Source organism: Schistocerca cancellata, chromosome 3 (genome assembly GCF_023864275.1).
Source record: "Schistocerca cancellata isolate TAMUIC-IGC-003103 chromosome 3, iqSchCanc2.1, whole genome shotgun sequence".
Classification (NCBI taxonomy): domain Eukaryota; kingdom Metazoa; phylum Arthropoda; class Insecta; order Orthoptera; family Acrididae; genus Schistocerca; species Schistocerca cancellata.
In genome coordinates this window covers 122,046,414-122,074,126 of record NC_064628.1, presented here as the reverse complement: position 1 = coordinate 122,074,126, position 27,713 = coordinate 122,046,414, and the positions used below count along the sequence as shown (strand labels likewise).

The 27,713-nt window shown below is 39.5% G+C and overlaps 1 protein-coding gene across 1 annotated transcript in view; it reads right to left on the bottom strand.

Moving 5' to 3' along the window:
- Positions 1-27,713, bottom strand: part of LOC126177145 (phosphatidylinositide phosphatase SAC2) — a 371,512-nt gene that overhangs the window by 176,116 nt on the left and 167,683 nt on the right. The window contains exon 9 of the mRNA XM_049924417.1: positions 8,328-8,398. Within this exon, the coding sequence (XP_049780374.1) occupies positions 8,328-8,398 (71 nt within the window). The remainder of the gene's footprint in view (positions 1-8,327; positions 8,399-27,713) is intronic.

Sequence of the window (27,713 nt, the reverse complement as noted above, 5' to 3'; positions counted from 1 at the left end):
TAAACAGAGAGTTACTTACCTTACAGCAAGTTGTTGTGGCACAAGCTCTTCCATAATAGTCCACATTAGCCTCACTGCTGGTGAAGTATATGTTCCACTATGCACACTACTCTGGTCGCTATGTGCTGCCTGAGACTCAGAGAGGCTAACATGGACTATTACAAAATAGCTTGTACCATAACAACTTCCTTTAAGATAAGTAACTCTCTGTTTGTGTTAATAAAGAACTCTTAATACATGTATGCAGTTGCGTCATTGAAAGAGGATACCGGCCACCAAACAATATCCTCTCCTTGCTTCCCATGGCACAAGCCTACAGTGACAACAAGACGACACAAAAACTGGAGAAGAGTGTAGTTCAGTGCAGATTTTGCTTGCTTCTCTTGCGTTTTTGCTTTTAGGGGTGCTCATTTCTCATTGCTAATTTTTTGTTGTGTTGTTGGACGTATTCCAGGAGGGGAGCCGTAGAACTAATCCAATCTCTCTTTTCAGAGGTTTTGCTTTCTTTGTTGCTACAACATATTTGTGTAAACCATGGCTACACCTGCCCCCTCCATCTCCTGTCCCCGCACTGCAGCTGCAGATGGCTAATGTGATGGATCTAACACAAGCTTTTCACTTTCAGAAGCAACAAATTGCCGCTTTGCTCACAAAGGTATGACAACTTTTGGCTGCACAAGCTGCATCAGCCACACAACAACAACCAACTAACTGACTAGCCCAACAAGTGCCGCCAACCAGAATACCACAATTCCATCAATTTAACAACATTGAAGAGGAATGGCTCGAATACCTGACACAGTTTCAAGTACATTATCAAGTTCACCGAGTTCAAGGTACTGTAAATCTACAATACTTACTTTTGACTGTGGGGTCCCCAGTGTGCAGGTCAATACAAAAGCTATTCCCAAACTCATCTCCCGACAAACTCAGGTATGGCAAAGTAATCGCTGCATTAATTAAGTACTATGACCAGCAAGTCCAAGTATCTGCAGCCAGATATCAGTTCTTTTGCTTGCAGAAAAATCTGGGACAGACGTACCATCAGTGGTACACAGAATTAATGGGCATAACTAGGAAGTGTAAATTAAAGTGTAGTTGTGGCAGCTTTTACAGTGATTTAATGATTAGGGATGCAATACCATTCAATGTCCCAGATACTAGAATATGGGAATAGATCCTAAAGTAATCTGATCCATCACTTCCTGAAGTACTGCAAATCACAGAGCAATATGATTTGGGTGCCACAGCAGCCAATAAGTTTGAGCAGGCCCCTATTTGTTAGATCGAGTTGCCCCTTGCTTGCAACTGCACCAAGCAGCCACAACAATGAGTGCATAAACAGCCACATGGACAGCCACATAGACAGGGAAACAGACCTGTGAATTTAGTGAAGTCTTGCCCTATATATTTTGCTTGCCATAAAAGAATTGCCCATCACATAATGCGACATGTTACATGTGTGGAAAAAGACCACGTTCAAACAGTTTGTTTGCAATGGCACAAAAACGCCAATTTTGCCCACTCTCAGAAAAAACAGGCTCATGCAAATTCAGTGAACGCTGTGTTTTCCAAACCTACAACAGGCCCTGACAAAAGTAAGAGTAACGTTGTGCCTCATTCTCACTTTAGTGCTATGCAACTACATTCTAACAAACTATTTGTCTCATTACAAGTTGCTGGCCATCGTGTGAACTTTCAGTTAGACACAGGTGCCTCAGTAACTTTGCTTAATCATGTTACATACGAACAGTTAGGCTCACCAAACCTTTCTAAACCTAGCAAGCAACTCACTGCTTACAATGGACATGAAAATTCCAGTGCTTGGACAGTGTAGTTTGCATGCCACTTACAAATCTCACACCAGGACAGTGAATTTTACTGTGTTCAAATCAAGAGACAGGGACAACATTTTCAGTTTAGATGCCTTTGATTTGTCTGGAATTACCATCTGCGAGACCTACTTTCCATATTTACATTTGCACGGAAAGACAGTGTCGCCAGCATGCTTAAAGAATTTCCTGAACTATTTCCAGAAGGAATGGGAAAAGTAAATAACTTTGAAGTGCATGTTACATTGAAAGACAATGCACAAAGTTTTTCTGGGCCCACCCCATTCCAGTTGCTTTGAGAGACAAAATAGCCAGTGAATTGAAAGAATTGCAAGATAATGGTGTGATTGCTCCCATTCAAGCTGAACTACAGTATTTAAGTCATGTGATAAACAGTCAGGGTGTACACCCCCTCCAATCTCATTTGCTTTCAATCTGTGACCTGCCTGTTCCTCGCAATGTGTCTGAACTGCAGTCAGTACTAGGCAAGATGACATACGACATACGGTTCACACCGAATGCTGCTCAGATCATGGCTCCATTTAATCATTTGCATCACGAAAATGTACATTTTGTGTAGACTGTCAAGATGCATTTCAGAAGCTCAAACATGATTTACTTAGTGACAGATGTTTAATGCATTTTGACCCTGCCAAGCCAGTAGTTTCACAAGTCGATGCTTCTTCCTATGGAATTGGCGCTGTGCTTTCGGAAAGAGTTGGTGGACAAGACAGACCTAGTGCTTTTGTCTCAAAGTTGCTCCCTCGAACTCAGTGCAGTTATTCTCAAATAGGAAGAGAGTCTGTCTCTATTGTGTATGGTGTTACAAAATTCCATCACTACTTGTATGTTCGTAAGTTCTATTTAGTGACAGATCACAAGCCTTTGCAGTCCTTGTTTCATCCATCAAAGCTGGTTCGTACATGCACTGCTCAAAAATTGCAATATTGGGCTTTGTTGCTTTCGCAGTATCAGTATGAAATTGTGTACAGACCTACAGCAAAACATGGCAGTGCAGACGCCCTATTGCACCTTCTGGTTGGCCCAGACTCTGATTTTTATGCAACTGCCGCATCTTCTTGCCAAACCGATACCCAAGACTTTGAATTGCTGGAATCTTTTCCCTTGTACTACAGAAAAATAGCGCAGGCCACAGAAGCAGACTCAGATCTCATGATCTTGTTGCATTACATTAGCAAGTCTTGGCCTCATTCACTGAACAGTATCCAGAACTCATGTGTGTGCCAATATGTTGTTCGTCGGCAGAATCTTTCGGTTCAACAGGGTGTGATTCTAGTTCAAAATGACAGTTGACAATCACATGTGCTTATTCCCAAAGTGTTGCAAAAGGATGTGTTGTGATTGCTCCACCGAAAACATTGGGGGATTGTTCACACTAAACACTTAGCGCGACGGCACTGTACTTGGCAGGGCATGGATGCCCACACTGAACGGATGGCGTCACAGTGTTGCGAATGTGCGGAAATGCAATCCACTCCACCACAGACACACACAGTTTGGCCTAAGACTCAACAGCCATGGAAATGACTGAACGTAGACTTTGCAGGACCATTTTGGAACACTGGTTGGTTTGTCGTGGTAGACACTTTTAGAAAGTTTCCATTTGCGGTGCCTATGGCTTCCACCACATCACGTAGCACCACATCACGTAGCACCACATCACGTAGCACCACATCACGTAGCACCACATCACGTAGCACCACATCACGTAGCACCACATCACGTAGCACCACATCACGTAGCACCACATCACGTAGCACCACATCACGTAGCACCACATCACGTAGCACCACATCACGTAGCACCACATCACGTAGCACCACATCACGTAGCACCACATCACGTAGCACCACATCACGTAGCACCACATCACGTAGCACCACATCACGTAGCACCACATCACGTAGCACCACATCACGTAGCACCACATCACGTAGCACCACATCACGTAGCACCACATCACGTAGCACCACATCACGTAGCACCACATCACGTAGCACCACATCACGTAGCACCACATCACGTAGCACCACATCACGTAGCACCACATCACGTAGCACCACATCACGTAGCACCACATCACGTAGCACCACATCACGTAGCACCACATCACGTAGCACCACATCACGTAGCACCACATCACGTAGCACCACATCACGTAGCACCACATCACGTAGCACCACATCACGTAGCACCACATCACGTAGCACCACATCACGTAGCACCACATCACGTAGCACCACATCACGTAGCACCACATCACGTAGCACCACATCACGTAGCACCACATCACGTAGCACCACATCACGTAGCACCACATCACGTAGCACCACATCACGTAGCACCACATCACGTAGCACCACATCACGTAGCACCACATCACGTAGCACCACATCACGTAGCACCACATCACGTAGCACCACATCACGTAGCACCACATCACGTAGCACCATATCATGTAGCACCATTCAAGCATTGTCCTCCATATTTTGCATATAAGGTTTGCTAGAAGGCCTTCTGTCAGGCACTGGACCACAGTTCATTTCATGTGATTTTGAACAGTTTTGTGAATGAAATGGCATTCGTCATCTAATAAGTGCTCTATTTCACCCACAGTCCAACAGAGAAGCAGAACGCTTCATACGCACTTTTAAGCAACAGATGGTGAAGCTTTGAACCACCCACACATGGGAACAGGGGCTGCAACTCTTTCTCACCTCCTACCGCTCCTACCCACAAGACGGACCATCACTGGCACAACTTCTGTAAGGCTGCTGCCATTGGATGCTGCTACACTTGCTCCACCCAAGGCAGCATTCGATGCCACTAGTGGTCCGCAAGTATCACTTTACATCATGTGATCTTGTTCTTTTCAAGGTTTATAGCAACCATGGGAACTAGGAAAGTGGTGTTATCTAGGAACGCATTGCCTCTTCTATGTATGTCCCGGTGATTTGCAGCACTGACAACCAGAACCAAATTCACGTCATGGTCTCACAGGTCTGCGAGGCCTTCGCAGCCACCCACTGGTGCCACCAGGGCACCCCAGGAGCAGCGGATGGATGATGCACCCTCCCCGACCCGCTGGACCTGGACCCACCATCGCCATCACTGCCATCGCCCCATGAAGCACCCTCAGGCCTCGATGTGTGGCCTGGCAGCAGTTTTCTGGAGATTGTTCCTGTTGCCTCGCGAGCCAGATGGCGGGGCATGGTTGTGAGTACGCTGTCCTTCACAGCTGTGGCTCCCAGCTTATCCATCTACATCTACAACTCATCTATCCACATCTACATCTACGTGATTACTATTCACAGTTAAGTGCCTGGCAGAGGGTTCTATGAACCACACTCAAGCTGTGTCTACTGTTCCACTCTCGAACCTCGCGCAGGAAAAACGAGCACTTAACTTCATTAATTAAAACTTCCGGGCTGAATTGCTGTGGTCCATATATAAAATTGCTTCTCCTTCCTGACGTTTTGTTGCCTACTGTGGGCAACATCTTCTGAGGTGAGTCAGTGACTGGCTGCTAGGCGCTGGAGGTCCCGCTTATATAGAGCACTTACATGGCGCCACCACTCATCACGTGCTTCCGACTTTAAAACTACCTCTGGCTAGTGCCATCTCTCTTGATTATAGGTAATCAATAGTCACTTTGTTGGTACAGAGTCAACCGCCATATCTTGTCTAGTTTTAATCCTCCTCCTTTTTTATTAAAATTATTTTCATGCTTGTAGATCTCTATAGCTTCTCTATACATGCAGGTATAATAATGTGAGGTCCTAGCTATCATGTTTGTCTCACTAAATTTTATTTCGTGATCACTGTCTTTGAAAACATGTTCCGCTACAGCTGATTTGTCAATTTGTCCCAATCTACAGTTCCTTTTGTGTTCCGTTAGGCAGGTATTAATATTCCTTTTAGTTGTTCCAATATAAACCATGCCACAGCTACACGGAATTTTACACACACCTGGGGTAGCTAAGGGGTGTCGTGCGTCTTTCTCCGATCTTAAACTTTCACTAATTTTCTTGGTAGGTCGAAAGATTGTCTCTACTTGAAACTTGGCCAAAACTTTCCCAATACAGTCCATAATATTATGAATAAATGGAAGAAAAACTTTTCCACCCGACGGTGGTTGTTTTCGTGTATTTTTGGACACTTTTCTTCCAGGGTGGAGTGCTCAATCTATTTTGTTGTCAGTGTACCCATTTCTCTTGAAAGCCATTCGCAAATGGCTTAATTCATCTTGCAAATAAACTGGATCACAGACGTTATTAGCCCTGTCCACTAAAGTTTTTATGACTCCTCTTCTGCCTAGGATGATGATTCGAATCCTTGTGTAGGTAACGATAGGTGTGTGTGTGTGTGTGTGTGTGTGTGTGTGTGTGTGTGTGGTGTGTGTGTGTTTCCTATATACCTTGTGCCCTAAAGTCCCATCTGCCCATTTAATAACCAATATATCCCAAAAATTTAGTTGTCCATTACTCTCTTTCTCCATAGTGAATTGTATCTTTGGATTGAAACTTTATTTGCACCAAAAAATCACTCAGTTCCTCTTCAGCATGATTCCATATCACAAAGGTGTCATCCACGTATTAATACCATTTCAAAGGGCTTTTTTGGCCAACTGTAGCACTTGTTGTTCGAAAAATTCCATAAATAGATCAGCAATAGCAGGGCTCAGAGGGCTACCCATGGCCACCACATCAATTTGTTCATAAAACTCGTTATATTGAAAATAAGTCAAGGATAGACAATGTCGAAACAAAGCTATTATATCAGTAGGAAACATATCAGCTGTGTACGAAAGAGCTTCCTCAACAGGGACCATGGTGAACAGGGATACTACATCGAAACTGACAAGGATGTCACTTGGACTAACTGTGATCTCCTTCAGTTTTACGATAAAATGCATGGAATTTTTAATATGAGTGTCAGTTTTACCTATATATGGTTGCAACAAAGAAGCAAGATATCTAGCCAGTTCTTGAGTAGGAGCCCCAATGGCGCTTACTACCAGTCTCAATGGGACATTGGGCTTGTGTATCTTAGGTAACCCATACAGTCTAGGAGGGTAAGCTTCCATTTTTGCAAAGGCATTTTTTATCTTCTGTAGGAATGGAAAACCTCTTGGATCCTACCACCTATAAAAAACTGAAAAAGAACCCTACAACGATTAATAAAAAGCTCTGACATATGTACACATTATAAATTAAAGTTCCACGCCTCATTTTTCTGATTGTACGTGAAGACTAATCTCAGGAACTACTGCAGAGGCTTTGACGTAGATTTCACTAACAGAGAGACTGATTCACAAGGAAAGGTTTGTATATATAATTTATTACCAGTGCCACTATGCAAGTCAAGCTGTCCAGCCATAGATATTTAGTGTTACCGACACAAAGCTGGGAACATGTCACTAGTTAAGATTAATCTATTACAAGCAATGACCTTTCACATAGAAACTAATTCTGGAACTGCTATCTAACTTTGCTCCAATTATTGTCACCCCAACAACAGGGTATACAATGAAGTTTGAGGCTACGTGTTAATATTCTGGCATAGCTGATGTACACAGCTGATAACACTGATATGTTTTGAAATTTTCTGGCAGAGTAAAACTAAGTGTCAGACTGGAACACAAAACCAGAACCTTGCCCTGTATTGTCCGCAAAAGACAAGATTCCAGGTTTGAGCTCCGCTATGGCAAGTTCCAAAACAAGGTGCACTCCACTACAGAATGAAAGATCTCTTCTAAGTATGTTTTACCATTTGAGAAAATACCTCAGCCCCTAGTGTGTGCCAGCTGAAAGAATGTATACATTACGCCCATCTATGAGAGTGTTGCAAAAGTTACCCACAAAACTTTAAATTGATCTTTTATAGAATGCATCTATTGTACAATCTTAGACAATATTTTGAGCTCTAATGTAATGAGATATATCTAACAAGACAATCTCCAACCAACCAGATATTTCAAAACAATAAGTGATACAAAACTTAATTTGCACTTATTTCACCTACTACCCTGACAGTCATGGATCCTCGTAATCAGGTAAAGGCAGCATCTGAAAAATGTTTTTGACTGGATTGATGTTTCCTTGGATAGAGTGTCATTGACAAATATAGAAGTAACCACTTGGGTGCCCTTGGGATATGTTTTGGGACTTACCATTTGGGCAACCCCATCCCCCTCCCCTCTCCTCCACACACATTAAAAAATACCTAAGACATATTTTATCTGCCTACAACACACTTCATTAGCCACAGATATGCTATCATTCTACTTGTATTTATGTTGCCCCTGAATTTTTCTACCAGCTACTCAGTTTTCCCTCTGAAGTAAGTAAAACATACTTCTCCTTGTCGATAAATTACAACAAAAATGAGAATTTTTCAACAAGTACATGTTACTTTTCAACGTAACATAATTTTATAGATAATCTGACAAATTTTATAGTAAATAGTGGGTACCTGTTAGCTGAGTTCATGCCATCTTTCATCATTCCAGTGAATTTCCTTTCTCCAGTCCTTGTGTAGTCCCCCTGAAATGCCAAGAATTAGCTTAATAAATAACATATGTAAGCATAGACTGCAATAGCCAAAAAGTGTGTACACACAAAAAATCAAGGATTTCAGTCTAATTTTTATTTATTTATTTATTTATTTTGAAAAAAGCTAAAGAGCAAATGCCAAATGATTGTCAGGACACAGGAACTTACAGGACAGAAATGTCAGAAACCATATCTGATATTTTTGATCCCCCCCCACACACACACACACACACACACACACACACACACACACAGGTCAGAAAGGGTCAACTCGCAATTCCAATGTTTCAAGGTTAAATCCCTTGCCTGTGCTCTAGGATTTGTTTGTTAGTTATCAGTTCATTTAGTTCTAGTAAAGCTTTGCAAACGTCAAAATTACGACTCCAACCCATTTAAATATGTAAGTCCCCTTTATTGCCTTGTATGTCACAGTACAAGTCAGGAAGCAATAGCACACTATTTTCTGATGGACTACATTTCACATTGCACTGTGCCATTCAAGCTAACACTGAGGAAATATCTTTTTTTCCATTCTTAGATGGGTCAGCTAAAGAGCAAGTGCCAATTACAGTTCCTTATTTTTCTTTTTTTTCCAGTACCCTTTCATCTGTTCACTATGTTGCTTCCTTGTGTCTCCTGACCATTCCAGACCAGCTTATTTTCACTCTTCTGTCACCTGTTTCTTCAGTGTTTATATTCGTAAATCATTTTTAACTCCATGGATCCAATTTGTTGACGTCTTAGTCTACAACTATTTTGAAGAGCTTTTTGGTTACTCTACTATCCTGCACTTGACATAAATGTTAAAAAAATACCAGTCTTCTTTTTCTCATTACTTCCAATATGTTCCATAAACATCATTCGTTCGTAATTTCCAACCTATCATATTGTTCATGACCCTAATATTTTCTTAATGGTTCATCTTTCTAGCATTTAAAATTTATTTAAATTATGTGTTAAAGTTGGACATTCACATACATAAAGATATATAAAGACATTCTGTAATGAAATGCATTTTCACTTTTAGACAACCATTTCTTTAGTTGTAAATGTCTTTAGGATTTAGAATATATATAAATTCTGATGAAACAGCTGACAGTAGAGTGAAAATAAACTGTTCTGGAGTGGTCAGAAGCCATGAAGAAAAAACATAGTTAACAGCTGTAGATGCAGATGTAGTTTGGCCATGTGCCATTCCCATTTTAAGTAGCCTTTCTTCTATAGAAGCTTTTTCTAAACAATTTTTTGTATTGTCTCCCAAGATATTCAATTTTTTTTTACCTTCTGTAACTGGCCGACATCTGTTTTTCAGAAATTTTGGCATTCCTTTAATGTTTGATAATTTTTCTCCTGTCTAAACTCTTAAGCCAGCCCTAGGGCTGGTTAGTTGTTCTAAAACAATTTTTATTACAGCAGAAGTCGTACTTTCAGAAAGTATAGCAAAGTCATCTGCACATGTGAGATAGTTTATTCAAATATTTTGCTTCCTCTTCCTAATCTTGTTCGTGAAATATTATATTCATTCAGGTTTGCATTTAGAATTCTCACTCTTTTTCTTTTTTGAAGAACGTGATTAAAAAGAATTGGAAATAGACCATCACCATGCCATACAGCTGTGTTTGTTTCAAAGGGCTGAGATATTTCTCCCAAATATTTCACTTTAGATACTGTGTAAGTGTTTCACCAATTACAAAGTTAGACTTTACATCAAATTCTCCAATTTTTTATGTATAGCTTCTCTACTAATAGACAATCAACAATGTTTTACAATATCTCTTGAATTCAGTAATCTGTGGCAAGTGATTGACTTCAAATTAAATATTTGTTCAGAACACGATCAGCCCTCCATAAAACCCCTGTGATACTCACGTAAATGACTATCCAGTGTAGTTTCTACACTGTTTAGTAGAGTCTCGGAAAATATATTTAACTGGTAGCAAAGAAATTCTGTAGCTATTAGTGACTTATTTGTTGAATTTCTTACATAGTGGATGTATCAAGGCTGCGTTCCGCACTCCTAAGATTTTTTTTGTTTTCAAAATTTCTTCAAAGATTAACTTTACCTCATTTCTTTATTTTTGGTAGAGACCATTTTAAAATGTCTACTTTAATAAAGTCTTCTCCAATGATATACAATATAAATTTCTATTAAGTCACAGGTCAAGTTCTACTTCCTCCATACTCTAGTCAAAGCACTAAGCAACTGAATAAATAAATGGCATCATCAATTCCCATCCTCTTACTAAGCACTTCCCAAATGTGTTCCAACTGACGTTAGCAGCTTTAAAATAATAATAATAAATAAATAAATAAATAAATAAATAAGAAGAAAGAGAGAGCTCATTTTCCCATGAGGTATAAGGATGCTTAATGTGGGCCAACTGGTATGACATGAAATAAAAATTTATTATCCATTATAAAATGTGGTGCTACAGAAGAATGCTGAAGATTAGATGGGTAGATCGCATAACTAATGAGGAGGTACTGAATACAATTGGGGAGAAGAGGAGTTTGTGGCACAACTTGACAAGAAGAAGGGACCGATTGGTAGGACATGTTATGAGGCATCAAGTGATCACAAATTTAGCATTGGAGGGCAACGTGGAGGGTAAAAATCATAGAGGAAGACGAAGAGATGAATACACTAAGCAGATTCAGAAGGATGCAGGTTGCAGTAAGTACTGGGAGATGAAGCAGCTTGCACAGGATAGGGTAGCATGGAGAGCTGCATCATCAACAACAACAACAACAACAACAACAATCCATTATAAAGACAGATAAAGCTGAAGTAGTTGCATGTGAGTCAACATTATCACAAATCTCACAGCACTGTTGACTGGGATGAAAAGCTCTGAAATGGGGTTGACTCATCTTCTAGAGACTAAACTTGAGACTGCCACAAACAGGCTGAGTAAACAATCAGAAAAGTACACACATGTAACCAAACTAGTGCTAATTCTAAAGACTGGAATAAGACTGAGATCCACATGACAATATAACGGGTGTTTCACGAAGATATGCAAATATTTTAATATATTATTCTCCAAGTAAAACTAAAGAAAAAAAGTTCATATAAAAATAGGTCCGCACATGTTTAGTTGCAGAGTTATGGCTAATAAAAGATTTTGCCTTAAATTACCAATGTCGCTAATATGAAGCAATCGCAAAACTCAATGAGGTTAAAGTAAAGCAAGATTTCCATTTATTTTGTTGCTATTGGTCTGGTGAATCTAATAAAACATGTCCCAGACGTATATCTGCAGTAGTTTTACAGGACTCCAGAGAAGCAAAAATTATTACACACGGAAATTTGTTTACTTTCCATTAGAAATGTAGAAAGATTTATGTCATTGTTGGCAACCATTAGTGAGTTGTTTCAGTCGTTTCCTTTCATTTTTCCAAAATTAAATTCTCTACAACTTCTGCTGAAAACTTTGAACAATTGTCTGGAATTTAAAAAGCAATTTGGGCCAAGAAGTTAATAACATAAAAATTTTATGAAATTATGTCTTTGCTTCTCTGGATGTTCTGGAAAATTACTGCAGATATATCTCTGGGACATGTTTTATTACATTCACCAGACCAATAACAACAAAATAAATGGAAATCTTGCTTTACTTTAACCTCATATAGTTTTGCGATGGCTTCGTATTAGCAAAGTTGCTAAATTTTAGGCAAAATCTTTCATTAGCCGTAATTCCATAACTGAACATTTGTGGACCTATGTTTATATGAACTTTTTTCTTTAGTTTTACTTGCAGACTAACATATTAAAATATTTGCATTTCTTTGTGAATTACTCTGTACACAGTGTTCACTACTGCAGGATATTACTGTTTGTAACAAACCATTTGTGCTTCTCTTCAATGTTCAAAATCAGTTCCCATATCAAAAGTCAATATTTCAAAAGTCTATCGAATGGGGAAGACATTGCTGCTCCAATTGTGGCTGATGGATAACAGCAGAAATTCATTGTAGTGCTTGAAAATTGTTGCAATAATATACATATGCTGCAAAATAAAAATGCTGGTTGGTTGGTTGGTTGTTTGGGGAGGGAGACCAGACAGCGTGGTCATCGGTCTCATCGGATTAAGGAAGGATGGGGAAGGAAGTCGGCCGTGCCCTTTCAGAGGAACCATCCCGCCATTTGCCTGGAGTGATTTAGGGAAATCACGGAAAACCTAAATCAGGATGGCCGGACGCGGGATTGAACCGTCGTCCTCCCGAATGCGAGTCCAGTGTCTAACCACTGCGCCACCTCGCTCGGTGCAATAAAAATGCTATAAATGCATAAATCACTCAAGTGGTATGTAATCCTCCCTGTATTATATTAGTGCCTTCTAGATACATCATCAGAATGCCATATTTTTGTTCATTCTCTAGTTTCCGTTACTAGCAGTGAGTGAAATGACTATCTGCTGCACTGTAATTTGCCATTTATATGCATAAAAGACAACAGATGAAAACTGAGTTAAAACATGCGAGGTACATGGACAGAACAAGAACTACTTTTCAGCCAATCAATTACACCTTCTACCACCACCACCACCACCACCACCACTTCATTTTCTTCTTCTTCTTTCACTTCTCTTTCATTATTGTGATATGATGATTACATCATCTGTGAAAGTCTTTTCCCTCATTCGTTCGTTTGTTTTCATTTCTCACCAAGTAATTCCCAACATGTATATTTCCATTTCTCATTGAACAGCCTCAGTTTTAGAATGAATTGCACCAAACAGTTTTTGCACTGCATAGCCACAAGTCAAAACCAGTGATATAGTATGACAGTAAGCTTCAAACTCCAGACACATCAGAAACTTGGTTTAGAAAATACAATTTCTTTTAACAAAAGCACAATGAACTGATTTGCTCTTTCGTTTATATCTTTTAATCACCAACCTGTTCTTGATATCATCTAACCTAAATACAAAATCTCAACTGAATCTATAGCTTCATTTTTTTATTTATCTGATTATTTTTTACATTATGTTGATGAGACTGAGCTGTTTGTATTGACTTTTGCTGATGGCTTTGTTTTCGAGATCTGTAATGTGAGCACACTAGACATTTATGTTTGTTCTGTGTACAACCGTTTCCTGTGACATCGCAAAAATATGTCTCAGGTTTTCTTTTGTCATCGTGGTTACTGTGTCACTTTCGCTTCTTATAAAATACACAATTTGTTTTTAAGTCTGATTTATTTCTCTCTTTGATTTTTAGCAACACATCAGGTTATGGGCCTATGTTACGCCAATCCATTTGGATGAGCCCTATGTTCAAAACTGGAGACAACTCAATTGTTAAGGCAGAAGGCAATGGATCCATTGAGGTATTATTGTTAGTTGATTGAAATTAGATATTGACCACACCACTCTGCAAAAGAAATCTACAGAGGTCAGCGTCAGCAACGGTACACCAATTGAATACTTCAAAAGTTCAACATGGATGATTCAAAACCAAACTCCATTCCTTTTGATGCTGGAATCATGCTGCATAGTGGACAATCTCCTGCAAACCAAATGAGGTAAAGGAAAAGGATTGCAAGCCCTATCAACAGGCAGTCAGCAGCGTAACATTTGCAGTAACTGTCTCGCGGCCAGACATGTTCACTGTGAGCATTGCAAGTAGGTTTCTACATAATCCATGTCTAGGTCACTGGCAAACTGTTAAAAGGATTATGAAGTATCAGCAGGGGACCAAGGCTCTCACCATAAGGTACAAAGTCAACTCTACTAGACTGATAGTCTATTCTGATGGTGATTATGCTGATGAGTGTGACACTTCTTGATCAATAAAAGGCTACATGAGCTTTTTAGCACCTGGGCCTGTGACATGGTGTTCACATTAGCAGATATGTTTAACAAGGGCAACAACAAAGGCTCAAAACATAGTACCAAAGATGTTGCTACTGAAGTTGTTTGGTTGCGTGGCTTTCTCAGTGAATTTGGTTTTCAGTTAGAAAAACAAATCACACACTATGTCGACAATCAAAGTGCTATTTGCTTGATTAAAAACACAGATCACAAACGTGCCAAACACATAGACATTAAATACTATTGTTTACATAAACATATTGAAAACAATGAGATTGAAGTTTTTTATGTTCTGATAAACAGTTGGTAGATTTATTTATAAAACCTTTAACTAGGGTCCAATTCATATGGAACAGAAAATCTCTGTCAATGATCTAAAAAACAAGCTCAATAAAACAAGAGTGGGTGTTTCGATAATAATGAGCTTCTTGTACTGAATGTTGCTGATGGCTTTGTTTTCTAGATTCGTACTGTGAGCAAACCAGATATTTGTTTGTCCTGGGCACGACCATTTTCTGTGATGTTATAAAAATATATTTTTGGTTTCCTTTTGTTGTTGTGGTTATGGTGCCACTTTTGCTTCCAATTAAACAAGAAGCATTTTGTTACTTAACTCCCGATTCATTTCTCTGAGATTTTCAGCAAAACATTACATTATTATGCCCAACAGAGGAGTGTGAATGAACTTATTTTGCTGATGAGTTTGCATTTTTCTCCACCACCACCACCACCACCACCACCACCACCTTGTAGAAGTTTCTTTTCCATTATTCTGTTTTGATTATATAGGTACAAGTTCTCAGTTTACCTGGAAACTGATAATTTTTGAAAAGTGTTCTATCCTGCACCTTATGTCTGATGCCAGTTTCCTGAAGATATTTTTCAGTTTCAAGCTTTCACTGTGTAGATTAGTCATTTATTACGTCTGGTAACTGATTTGCAGTCCTATTTTCAAACTTGTTCTACTAAGTTCTTACATGTGTTTGTTTATTTGCACTGAAAGCATTAACTGCTCTCCCTGAAGCAGTAGTCAGCAAACTCATTTATCAACAAAGCAACATATCAAGAGTACAACAACCATTATTTCCTTTGCGAGCCACATTTTTTAAACTATATAGGTAGTGAAAAGAATATTATTTTTTTCCTCTCGTTCTTTTCTTTATAATAATTTTGTAACATAGATAAAATTGGCATACAAACAAATAAAGGAGAGATACGCCCTTCAACTGATTAATCTTCACCTGTTTGTCTCTATAAGCGGTAGCGGGCAGTGTATGATGAATTCCACCGAGTTAACATTGTTAAAAAGAATGAGTATTTCAACCGTACATTAAAGAAGTGTTATAGAAAGTTATTAGAAAAGCAAAGTTTATTCATACATTCATATTCTGTTCATCATTTTGCCTATGTCGAGAATCCTGCATCAAGATGATCGACATAAACAAGAAGAATTTGCGTGAGCAGAGGAGGGGCGATCCAGAACCAATATTGTCATACCAATCTCTATGCACAATAGCAGTAACAGGAAAAGGATGTACATAAATTTACAAATGTTAATCTAATAATGTATTGAATACTGAAGGTCTGTTGATATTAATGCCAGCTAAAGTTCACTCAGCATACAAGTACTTTCCAATTTCTTTAAAATTCCTTTTTTAATTATTTAAGCAACAATTTCAATCAGTTTCCATTATATATTATATTTTACGTTCGGCCTCCTATTCTCTCTTGCCACTAATCAGTAGGTACACTCTTACTAACTTAGAGCACTCCTAAGCTTGCCTTTGCTAATAACCTCTTAAATCTGACTGAGGTATGTTCACTTCAGCCAATTCTCTCAACTTCCCCATCCATATTTGCCTTAGATATTTGTTTCATCTATCGTTCTTCATTCGTCCTCTCCATGTGTCCAAACCACCTCAAAACACCACGGTTGAAAATGATTCTTCACAAACACATTGGAACTGAATAAGGAAAGAACAGTAAATGCATTTTTTAAACTATGATAATGAGCCAGGAATACTATCCTAAGTGCCACAAATCAATCTATCTCCCCTCTCCAGGCATTTCAAAGGTCACTTGTGCTGTGAACCAAATTAACATTTGGTTGTCTCCAATAATTTTATATCAACACAACAATGTTCAAATTTTGAGCTCCACAATTCTTTGTTTAAAATCAGTAACCACATTTCAAAGCCTGTGCTTGTCAATATTAAAAACAGAAAAATTTAGTTCTGTTATAGTAGCAATTAGGTAACATCACTTTGCTGTTTCTGAATTCCTGAAACCTCTCGAAAAAAAGCTTCCCTCCTATTTAAAAGAGCTGTTTTGAAAAAGAAAATTTCAGCATCAGAATTATTTTCCTGGTGATATTTCAACCGGATTGGAAAGTGAATCAAAGTTTCTCTTTAAGAATCTTGACCAAAAAAGATAATTTCTTTTCAAATGAATTAACTACTTTTGACATGGAAAAAATTGTGTTTCCTGTCTCCTGTAGTTTATGGTTAAGATAAAATGCTTCAGTCTGTTAATAACGATATGAAACATTTCATAATGTTTCTTCTTGATAAATAATGCACATCATTATGCATCTACATCTACATCTACATCCATACTCTGCAAGCCACCTGACGGTGTGTGGCGGAAGGTACCTTGAGTACCTCTATCGGTTCTCCCCTCTATTCCAGTCTCGTATTGTTCATGGAAAGAAGGATTGTCGGTATGCTTCTGTGTGGGCTCTAATCTCTGATTTTATCCTGATGGTCTCTTCGCGAGATATACGTAGGAGGGAGCAATATACTGTTTGACTCCTCGGTGAAGGTATGTTCTCGAAACTTCAACAAAAGCCCTACCGAGCTACTGAGCGTCTCTCATGCAGAGTCTTCCAGTGGAGTTTATCTGTCATCTCCGTAACGCTTTCGCGATTACTAAATGATCCTGTAACGAAGCGCGCTGCTCTCCATTGGATCTTCTCTATCTCTTCTATCAACCCTATCTGGTACGGATCCCACACTGCTGAGCAGTATTCAAGTAGCGGGCGAACAAGCGTAGTGTAACCTACTTCCTTTGTTTTCGGATTGCATTTCCTTAGGATTCTTCCGATGAATCTCAGTCTGGCATCTGCTTTACCAACGATCAACTTTATATTATCATTCCATTTTAAATCACTCCTAATGCGTACTCCCAGATAATTCATGGAATTAACTGCTTCCAGTTGCTGACCTGCTATATTGTAGCTAAATGATAAGCGATCTTTCTTTCTATGTATTCACAGCACATTACACTTGTCTACATTGAGATTCAATTGCCATTCCTTGCACCATACGTCAATTCGCTGCAGATCCTCCTGCATTTCAGTACAATTTTCCAGTGTTACAACCTCTCGATATATCACAGCATCATCTGCAAAAAGCCTCCGTGAACTTCCGATGTCATCCACCAGGTCATTTACGTATATTGTGAATAGCAACGGTCCTACGACACTCCCCTACGGCACACCTGAAATCACTCTTACTTCGGAAGACTTCTCTCCATTGAGAATGACATGCTGCATTCTGTTATCTAGGAACTCTTCAATCTGATCACACAATTGGTCTGATAGTCCATATGCTCTTACTTTGTTCATTAAATGACTGTGGGGAACTGTATCGAACGCCTTGTGGAAGTCAAGAAACACAGCATCTGCCTGGAAACCCATGTCTATGGCCCTCTGAGTCGAATAGCGCGAGCTGGGTTTCACACAATCGTCTTTTTCTAAACCCATGCTGATTCCTACAGAGTACATTTCTAGACTCCAGAAAAGTCATTATACTCTAACATAATACGTGTTCCAAAATTCTACAACTGATCGACGTTAGAGATATAGGTCTATACTGCGCATCTGTTCGACGCCCTTCTTGAAAACGGGGATGACCTGTGCCCTTTTCCAATCCTTTGAACGCTACACTCTTCTAGAGACCTACGGTACACCGCTGCAAGAAGGAGGGGCAAGTTCCTTCGCGTACTCTGTGTAAAATAGAACTGGTATCCCATCAGGTCCAGCGGCCTTTTCTCTTTTGAGTGATTTTAATTGTTTCTCTGTCCCTCTGTCATCTATTTCGATATCTACCATTTTGTCATCTGTGTGACAATCTAGAGAAGGAACTACAGTGCAGTCTTCCTCTGTGAAACAGCTTTGGAAAAAGACATTTAGTATTTCGGCCTTGAGTCTGTCATCCTCTGTTTCAGTACCATTTTGGTCACAGAGTGTCTGGACATTTTGTTTTGATCCACCTGCCGCTGTGACATAAGACCAAAATTTCTTAGGATTTTCTGCCAAGTCAGTACATAGAACTTTACTTTCAAATTCATTGAAGATTAGATTAGATTATTAGATTAGATTTACTTTCATTCCAATTGATCCGTAGTGAGGAGGTCCTCCAGGATGTGGAACATGTCAGAAAAACAACAATACATGACAAATATTTACAACTAAAACAAATAAGCTAATGTACCATTCCACAGGTCCCAAGTGGAATGATCGTCATTTTTTAATGAACACTAAGAGTCATTTTACAAATACTATTGCACTGAATTTAAAATAAAAAAGTTTTTTATTTATTTATAAGGTAAGAAACATGTAATACAACTACTGTAATACTATTTACAATGAACACATTACTGCACTGAAATGGTGCAGAAGTTAGATTATACTTACACACTTACACACACACAAGCGCGCGCACACACACACACACACACACACACACACACACACACACACACACACACAAATTTTCAGTGAACACATTACTGCACTGAAATTGTGCAGAAGTTATGTTGTACGAACAAATCAGTTGGTTTTACTAAGAAATTCATCAATGGAGTAGAAGGAGTTTGCCACCAATAAATCCTTTAGGCTTCTCTTAAACTGAATTTCATTGGTTGTTAAGCTTTTTATGGATGCTGGCAAGTTATTGAAAATGTGTGTTCCTGAATAATGCACACCTTTTTGTACAAGACTAAGTGACTTTAAATCCTTGTGAAGATTATTCTTATTTCTAGTATTGAGTCCATGAATTGAGCTGTTGGTTTGAAAAAGTGATATATTTTTAATGACAAATTTCATTAAGGAATAAATATATTGGGAAGCTGTAGTTAGTATCCCTAGTTCCCTAAACAGGCTTCTGCAGGATGTTCTTGAGTTCACACCACATATAATTCTTACTGCACGTTTTTGTGCCCGGAAAACTTTAGCTTGGCTTGATGAATTACCCCAAAAAATAATCCCATATGACATTATGGAATGAAAGTAAGCATAGTATGCCAGCTTTTTCATTTTTATATCCCCTATGTCTGACAAAATTCGCATTGCAAACAGAGATTTGTTAAGACGCTTCAGCAGTTCTGTGGTGTGCTCCTCCCAGTTGAATTTATTATCAAGCTGTAATCCCAAGAATTTAACACTGTCCACTTCTTCTATCTTCTTGTCATCGTATGTTAGACATATACTCTTGGGACACCCCTTACAAGTAGTAACTGCATGTAGTGTGTTTTTTCAAAGTTTAGTGACAAAGAATTGGCTAGGAACCAGTGATTAATGTCCACAAATATTTTATTGGCTGATCTTTCTAAGACTACACTTGATTTGCTATTTATTGCAATGTTTGTATCATCGGCAAACAAAACAAACTTGGCATCTGGTAATGTTACTGATGAAAGGTCATTGATATACACAAGGAAAAGTAAGGGCCCCAAAATGGAACCTTGTGGGACCCCACATGTAATTAGTTCCCAGTTGGATGATGCCTGATAGCTTGATACATGTCTCTTTCCTAATAACACCCTTTGTTTCCTGCCAGAGATATAAGATTTGAACCATTTTGCAGCATTTCCTGTTACACTATAATATTCTAGTTTACTTAAAAGGATATTGTGATTTACACAGTCAAATGCCTTTGACAGATCACAAAATATACCAGTTGCCTGCAATTTTTTGTCTAATGAATTAAGCACATTTTCACTGTAAGTGAAGATAGCCTTCTCAATATCAGAACCTTTTAGAAATCCAAACTGTGACTTTGACAGTATGTTATTTGAGATAAGATGGTTATAAAGACGACTGTACATTACTTTTTCGAAAATTTTTGAGAATGCTGGCAACAGTGAAATTGGACGGAAATTTGATGCTATTTCTTTATCTCCCTTCTTAAACAGTGGCTTAACTTCAGCATATTTCAGCCATTCAGGAAATATTCCACTGATAAATGACTGGTTACACAGACAGCTTAATATGTTACTTAGCTCAGAATCACATTCTTTAATTAACTTTGTTGATATTTCATCATACCCACTAGATGTTTTTGATTTTAAAGATTTTATGATGGACATTATTTCTGTTGGGGTAGTGAGGGTCAAATTCATATTATGGAAGTTACTTGAAATGTCTGGTCTAAGGTAATCCATAGCAGCATCTACCGAACCTGACAACCCCATCTTTTCAGTAACAGTTATAAAATGTTTGTTAAAAAGTTCTGCAACACTATACACATCTGTCACCAATGCATCATTTACTCTTAATGCTATTTGTTCCTCTTCATGTCTGGTTCTACCGGTCTCCTCCTTCACTATATCCCATATTGTCTTTATTTTGTTATCTGATATGACTATCTTTTCCTTGTAATATATTTGCTTTGACATCCGTATTACAGTCTTTAATATTTTGCAGTATTTCTTATAATGTGCTATAGCATCAACATTGGAAATGTTTCGGATTGACAGATACAGTTTTCTTTTGGTTTTACAAGATACCCCTATTCCTCGAGTAATCCATGGCTTCTTTGTAGACTTTGCTCTAACCTTGGTAAGTTTTGGGGGAAAGCAGTGTTCGAATAAGGTAAGCACTTTATTAGCAAAAATGTTATATTTTTCATTCATGCCATGAGCACTGTGAACATCAGTCCAGTGAATGTCTCTGAGGAGTGTCCTAAAATAATCAATTTTTGGCTTACTGATTACCCTCTTGAGCTCAGATTTAACAGATTTTATATCCTGTTCAGTATTAACATTTAACAGAAGGAACTGCATGTCATGGTCTGAGAGGCCATTGACTATTGGTTTTGTAATATAATTTTGTTCATTTGACTTTTCTATAAAGATATTATCAATGGCTGTTTGTGAGCAAGTGGCTATCCTAGTGGGGAACTTTACTGTGGGAATTAAGTTGAATGATAGTGTTACTAACTCAAATAAGTTCTTATTGGGAGAGTCTTTAAGGAAATCTACATTGAAATCACCAGCAACCACTATTTCTTTGTTTTTGGTTGTTAAATGGGCCAGTACAGCTTCAAGGTGGTTTACAAACAGATTAAAGTTACCTGCAGGTGCTTGATATACACTTAATATTATGAAAGATTTTTTGTGAAAAACTAATTCTGTTACACATGCTTCCATATGCTGTTCTAGGCAAAATTTATGAATGTCTATGTTCTTAAACTAATGACAGTTCATGATGAATGTGGCAACTCCTCCTTTCTCCATTTCTAATCTACAAAAGTGAGATGCTAACCTAAACCCTGTAACACTTAAAAGTTCTATACCAGTGGTCACATGATGTTCGGAGAAGCAGATTATGTCAGCTGGGTTTGAAGACTCTAATTCATCTATGCAGATAGTTAATTCATTAATTTTATTTCTCAGTCCTCGAATATTTTGATGCAATAAAGATAGCTGACATTTCACATTGACTGAGTTAAAATTGGGTGGAGTTAAAATATCTGCTGACAGTTGAAAATTCTTAACCAATGGCTGTTTATGTTGATGTAATAAGCTGGAATTATGTTTTTTGATTTCTTTCTCAAACTGAAGGTTTGTCTCAGTTCTAACCTCTCTTAAAATTTGTTTTCTTTCTGTCCTCCCTACCCTAAAAAAGGGTCTTTTCTGAATCCTATAACCACTGGTATTTTACCACTCATGACAGTGCCTCCCCCCTTTAACTTTCCTGCTATTTCCCCAGCCAATTTACCCTTCCCCTTCCTGTTGAGGTGAAGGCCATGCCTAGTATAATCCCACCTACTGATAGAATCAACATGAACCACACCAATGTGTGACCCCGCACCCGACATGAGCAGCCGTTCCAGCTCCAAATTAACTCTCTTGACAGAAGAGTTCAAATGAGGTCGGTCATGGCGCCCAAGAACAGATACAAACTCAACACTGGTATGCTTCGATGCTGATGCAATCTTCGCCAGGTCACACTCTATGCTGTACCCAGGATCTCTGTCAGTACTGTTACCTGCCCCACCCACTATAACCACGGTGTCTTCCTTAGTGAAATCTTTGCAAAGTGATCCTAAATCCTCTGTCACCTGCTCCAGACCAGCACTAGGTTTAAAAAAATTGGTGACCTGGTATTCTGATCCTAGTTCATCCTGCAAGAGTTGGCCAACACCTCTTCCATGGGAACTACCTAACAACAACACTTTCTTTCTCTTTACTGATTTCCCTACATTCTTACTTTTCAATTTGCTGCTGAAAGTTTGTTGTGCCCTGTCTACACCTGTAACTGCTTGAGGCTCACCAGCTTCTAACTGAAGCAACAGGTCAAATCTATTTTCCACATTCACCATAAAGCTGTCAGACAAAGTTCTAGGCCTGTTCCTCCTGTTGCCTGTTGCCACTTCCCACCTCTCTTTACCCTTCTCCCTCCTTAACCTGTCAAGATCTCCCCTGGCCTTGTGTAACTCAGCCTGAAGGGCAGCAATTTTCCCCTCCTGTTCCAGTATCTTCCTATCTCTACTACAAATCCTACAAAACCACTGATGAGTCTCATTTACTTCCCCTATTCCCACGCCACTACAGTCACCCACATGGAAAAAACTACAGCACCCATCACACCAAAGCCCCGACCTAACTATTCTACGGCAAGTCAAGCACTTTTCACTCATGATAAACGTATAATTTATTATGAATAAGTCAGTTAAATTACAGATAAACACGAAAATATGGTTACACAAATTTGGCCTATACGCAACTGTGTGTAAACAAAAACAAAAGTGCAAAGTTTCTGAAACAACAAGTTAAACTTTACGCTACTTTCCGGAAATGCTAGTTAAATAATGAAGAGGTACGCCAAGTTAAATTGCTGGAGAGAGCAAGGAACAACTAAACGAAATTCTATAGATTTGCTGCAGCAGAACGTAAACAGAAAATACGACTGTACGGTCTTTTCGCGTTTTCTGCTATATTACGTAAAGAAAATTGAAACCTTTAATGGTACACTTAAACGGCACACTAATACACTTATTTACCACGTAATCAGTACTAATCTATATGTTTTATAATCTAAAATAACTTATCTTTACGAGAACACCAAACCTCGCGCTAGTCGACTGGCTGCAGGGCTGCCAACCTTTCTCCACTGAACGCCTCTCGCATAGCCCTCCTCACACTACATTTCACTTCGCGTAATTTTTGTTTGTCTGCAAGGCTTTGGCTATGTTTATGTTTACTGTGAAGTTCCCTTTGCTTCCGCAGCAGTTTTCTAACTCGGTTGCTGTACCACAGTGGCTCTTTTCCATCTTTTACGATCTTGCTTGGCATCTAATCATCTAACGCATATTGTACGTTGGTTTTGAACTTTGTCCACTGATCCTCAACACTATCTGTACTTGAGACAAAACTTTTGTGTTGAGCTGTCAGGTACTCTGTAATCTGCTTTTTGTCACTTTTGCTAAACAGAAAAATCTTCCTACCTTTTTTAATATTTCTATTTACGACTGAAATCATTGATGCAGTAACTGCTTTATGATCGCTGATTCCCTGTTCTGCATTAACTATTTCAAATAGTTCAGGTCTGTTTGTCACCAGAAGGTCTAATATGTTATCGCCACGAGTCAATTCTCTGTTTAACTGCTCAAGGTAATTTTCAGATAAAGCACTTAAAAAAATTTCACTGGATTCTTTGTCCCTGCCACCCGTTATGAACGTCTGAGTCTCCCAATCTATATCCGGCAAATTAAAATCTCCACCCAGAACTATAACATGGTGGGGAAATCTACTCGAAATATTTTCCAAATTATCCTTCAGGTGCTCAGCCACAACAGCTGCCGAGCCAGGTCGCCTATAGAGACATCCAATTACCATGTCTGAGCCTGCTTCAACCGTGACCTTCACCCAAATTATTTCACATTTCGGATCTCCGTCAATTTCCTTCGATACTATTGCACTTCTTATCGCTATAAACATGACTCCCCTTCACTTCCAGCCTATCTCTGTGGTATACATTCCAATCTGAGTTTAGGATTTCATTACTGTTTACGTCTGGTTTCAGCCAACTTTCTGTCCCTAGTACTATATGGGCATTGTAACCGTTTATTAATGAGAGCAGTTCTGGGACCTTTCTATAGACACTCCTGCAGTTTACTATTATCACATTAATATTGTTATGCCCTGTTGCATTTTGCTTACTCCTACCTTGCCACGTCTCAAGAGGCATCTTGTCGGGCCTAGGGAGGGAATTCTCTAACCTAAAAAACCCTCATGTGCACTCCACACGTACTCCGCTACCCTTGTAGCCGCTTCCTGCGTGTATTGCCCGCCTGACCTATTCAGGGGAACCCTACATTTCTCCACCCGATAGCAGAGGTCGAGAAATTTGCACCCCAGATCTCCGCAGAATCGTCTGAGCCTCTGGTTTAAGCCTTCTACTCGGCTCCAAACCAGAGGACCGCGATCGGTTCTGGGAACGATACTACAAATAGTTAGCTCAGATTCCACCCTGCGAGCGAGGCTTTCCACCTTCACCAGTTCCACCAACCACCTGTACGAACTGAGGATGACCTCTGAACCCAGACGGCAGGAGTCATTGGTGCCGACACGAGCAAAAATTTGCAGTTGGGTGCACCCAGTCCTCTCTATTGTTGCCAGCAGGGCCTCCTCCACATCTCGGATGAGACCCCCCAGCAAGCAGACAGAGTGAACACTGGCCTTCTTCCCCGACCTTTCCGCTATTTCCCTAAGGGGCTCCATCACCCGCCTAACATTGGAGCTCCCAATAACTAATAAACCCCTGCCCCCCATGTGCCTGCTCGGACCTTGCTGAAGGAGTGGCCACATGTCCACTCACAGGCAGAGCGGGCGATGCCACACAGCCAGCCTCCACAATGACCCTCCGCCTCGTGCGCCGCGTACGCCGTTGAACCCGCCACTCCCCTTGGGGAGAGGGTGGCCCAACCGTGCCCAGTACCCGTGAAGATGTCTCGACAGCAGGGACAGTGGGTGAAGCATGTAACACCTGGGGTGTACCATGCGATGCACCAGACTCCCCACTGCCGCTATACTCCGACGTAGCAGCCTGAAGACGGCTGACCGCGGACATCAACACGTTCAGCTGTTCGCTAACAGTGGCCAGCTCCTCCTGCGTCCGTACACAGCAGTCACACATCCTATCCATTCTAAGAAATCAATTTAGTGTAGAGAGTTAATCAACTTTTAACTAGACCGCTAATTCACTAAAGGCGGCTGATAGTTGACTAAACTGTGGTTGCTAGACACTTCTTGTAGAAAACAATGAAAATAGCATTACCTGTCTCTGGACTGTATTGAAAACAAACACTAGCACTACTGGCACTATGGCTGACTAAACGGACTCTCTCTGACTGTATTCAAAACAAACACAAAATCTATGGAACACTATTACTAGCACTCGACAATTAAAGCTTCCTAAAAGCAAACACACACGGAAGAAGAAGTGACAAGTAAGAAAAATACAGTTAATACTTAAATTAACGTAGCTTGCTGCACAGCAGAAGTGAAGCAGACGGCAGTTACGATGACAGAAGAACCGCACAGTCAATCTCCATTTCAGCTAAAAATTCTTTGAACTGGCAATGATTAAAAGCTTTAGCTACAACAGAGACAATAATCTTAATCACTAATTCCATAACACCACCAATTTCTCCCAGAAATGTGTGTGCACAGAATTCTTCTTAATAAATGATGCAATGGAAAATATATATCTTGTAATCATTTTTTTCTTTCAATATAGCACCAAACATATTTCTTACAGCACAACAAAAAATCAGTCCAAAGTCGTAAATTTTCACTTTTTTATTCATATGTTGATTAGTTTTGGGCTGGGACCCATTTTCAGATCATCCTAGTCACATAGTCAAAAATTATATTTCAAAAATGTAAAAACCATGTCAAAATGTGCAAATGAACAGTTACAGTACATACAGATATTCTTACACTAGTCATTCTTTTCAGACCATCATGGAGCCACTGGGACTCACTTCACCTGTTTCGGTGAAACCTGTCTCGTCTTGTGTCAAGAGATGGTAAACACAAAAGGGTAGGTCTATTGATCATTAGCAGTTCAAATGTACAGCAAATGATGGTACCCCTTAGGGAAATGGCAACAAGGCACAAGAAAAAACACCAGGTACACTCAGTGTGTATGCCTGGAGGCCTCATTCAACATGAGGAAGAGGCTATTCTCGCAGCCACTGATGGAACTGCGCACAATGAAACAAATTATGTCTATCGTTTGGTCTCTGATCTCATACCTGGATCATTCCAGTGACTGTCGGAGAAGGTTCAGAAGACCAGTCTTGTGCATGGAGTATCAACAAAGCTCACAATTTGCTGCATTGTCCCCAGAACTGATCATGGCCTCTTGGTTCTGAGTCAAGTGGAAGGAATTAACTAGAGACTTCAAAGGTTCTGTGACAAGCTAGGGTGTGAATTTCCAGACTTGTACCATACGGTTCAGAGGATCCACCTAAATGGGCCAGGTGTGCACTACATGTAAGAGGCTGCTACTCATGTAGCTGACTGGGTGTGGGGTGCACACAAGGATTTTTTAGATTAGGCAACTCTTCATCCAATCCAGAAAACAACAGCTGCAGGAAATCCAGAAATATCAGTGTAAGATCAAAATAAATGTATCCCACAGGTGACAGAATTATAATTATAGTTGTCTGCCACTGAAGCAGTCGCAAAAAAAAGTGCCAGAGTTAAAAGTGCACCTCAAAAGCAGTGAAGCTCTCATAACACTAGGTACAGAACGCTGGTTGAAACCTAAAATTGATAGCAGTGTTATTTTTGAGGAGAATTTAAGTTTATATCCAAAGGACAGGCTAATGGGAAATGAAGGTAACGTATTTGTCGCAGTAGACGAGAAATTCAAGCCGACCGAGATAGAAATTGAAGCTACATGTGACACTGTTTGGGCAAGATTCTCAGTTTATGGGGTGGGCATAAAATGGTAAGTGGATCCTTCTATCACCCACTACACTCACTTCCTGATGTAACAGAAAACTTTCGGGAAAATCTCATTTTACTTTTACGTAAGTTCTCCAATCATACTGTGATCATCGGCAGAGACTTAAGTTATCTAACAATCAATTGGGAAAATTACATTTTGTTAGTATAAGGCACGATAAGTCGTGAAACATTACTAACTGTCTTCTCTGAAATTTATCTAGAAAAGATAGTGGAATCCTACTCAT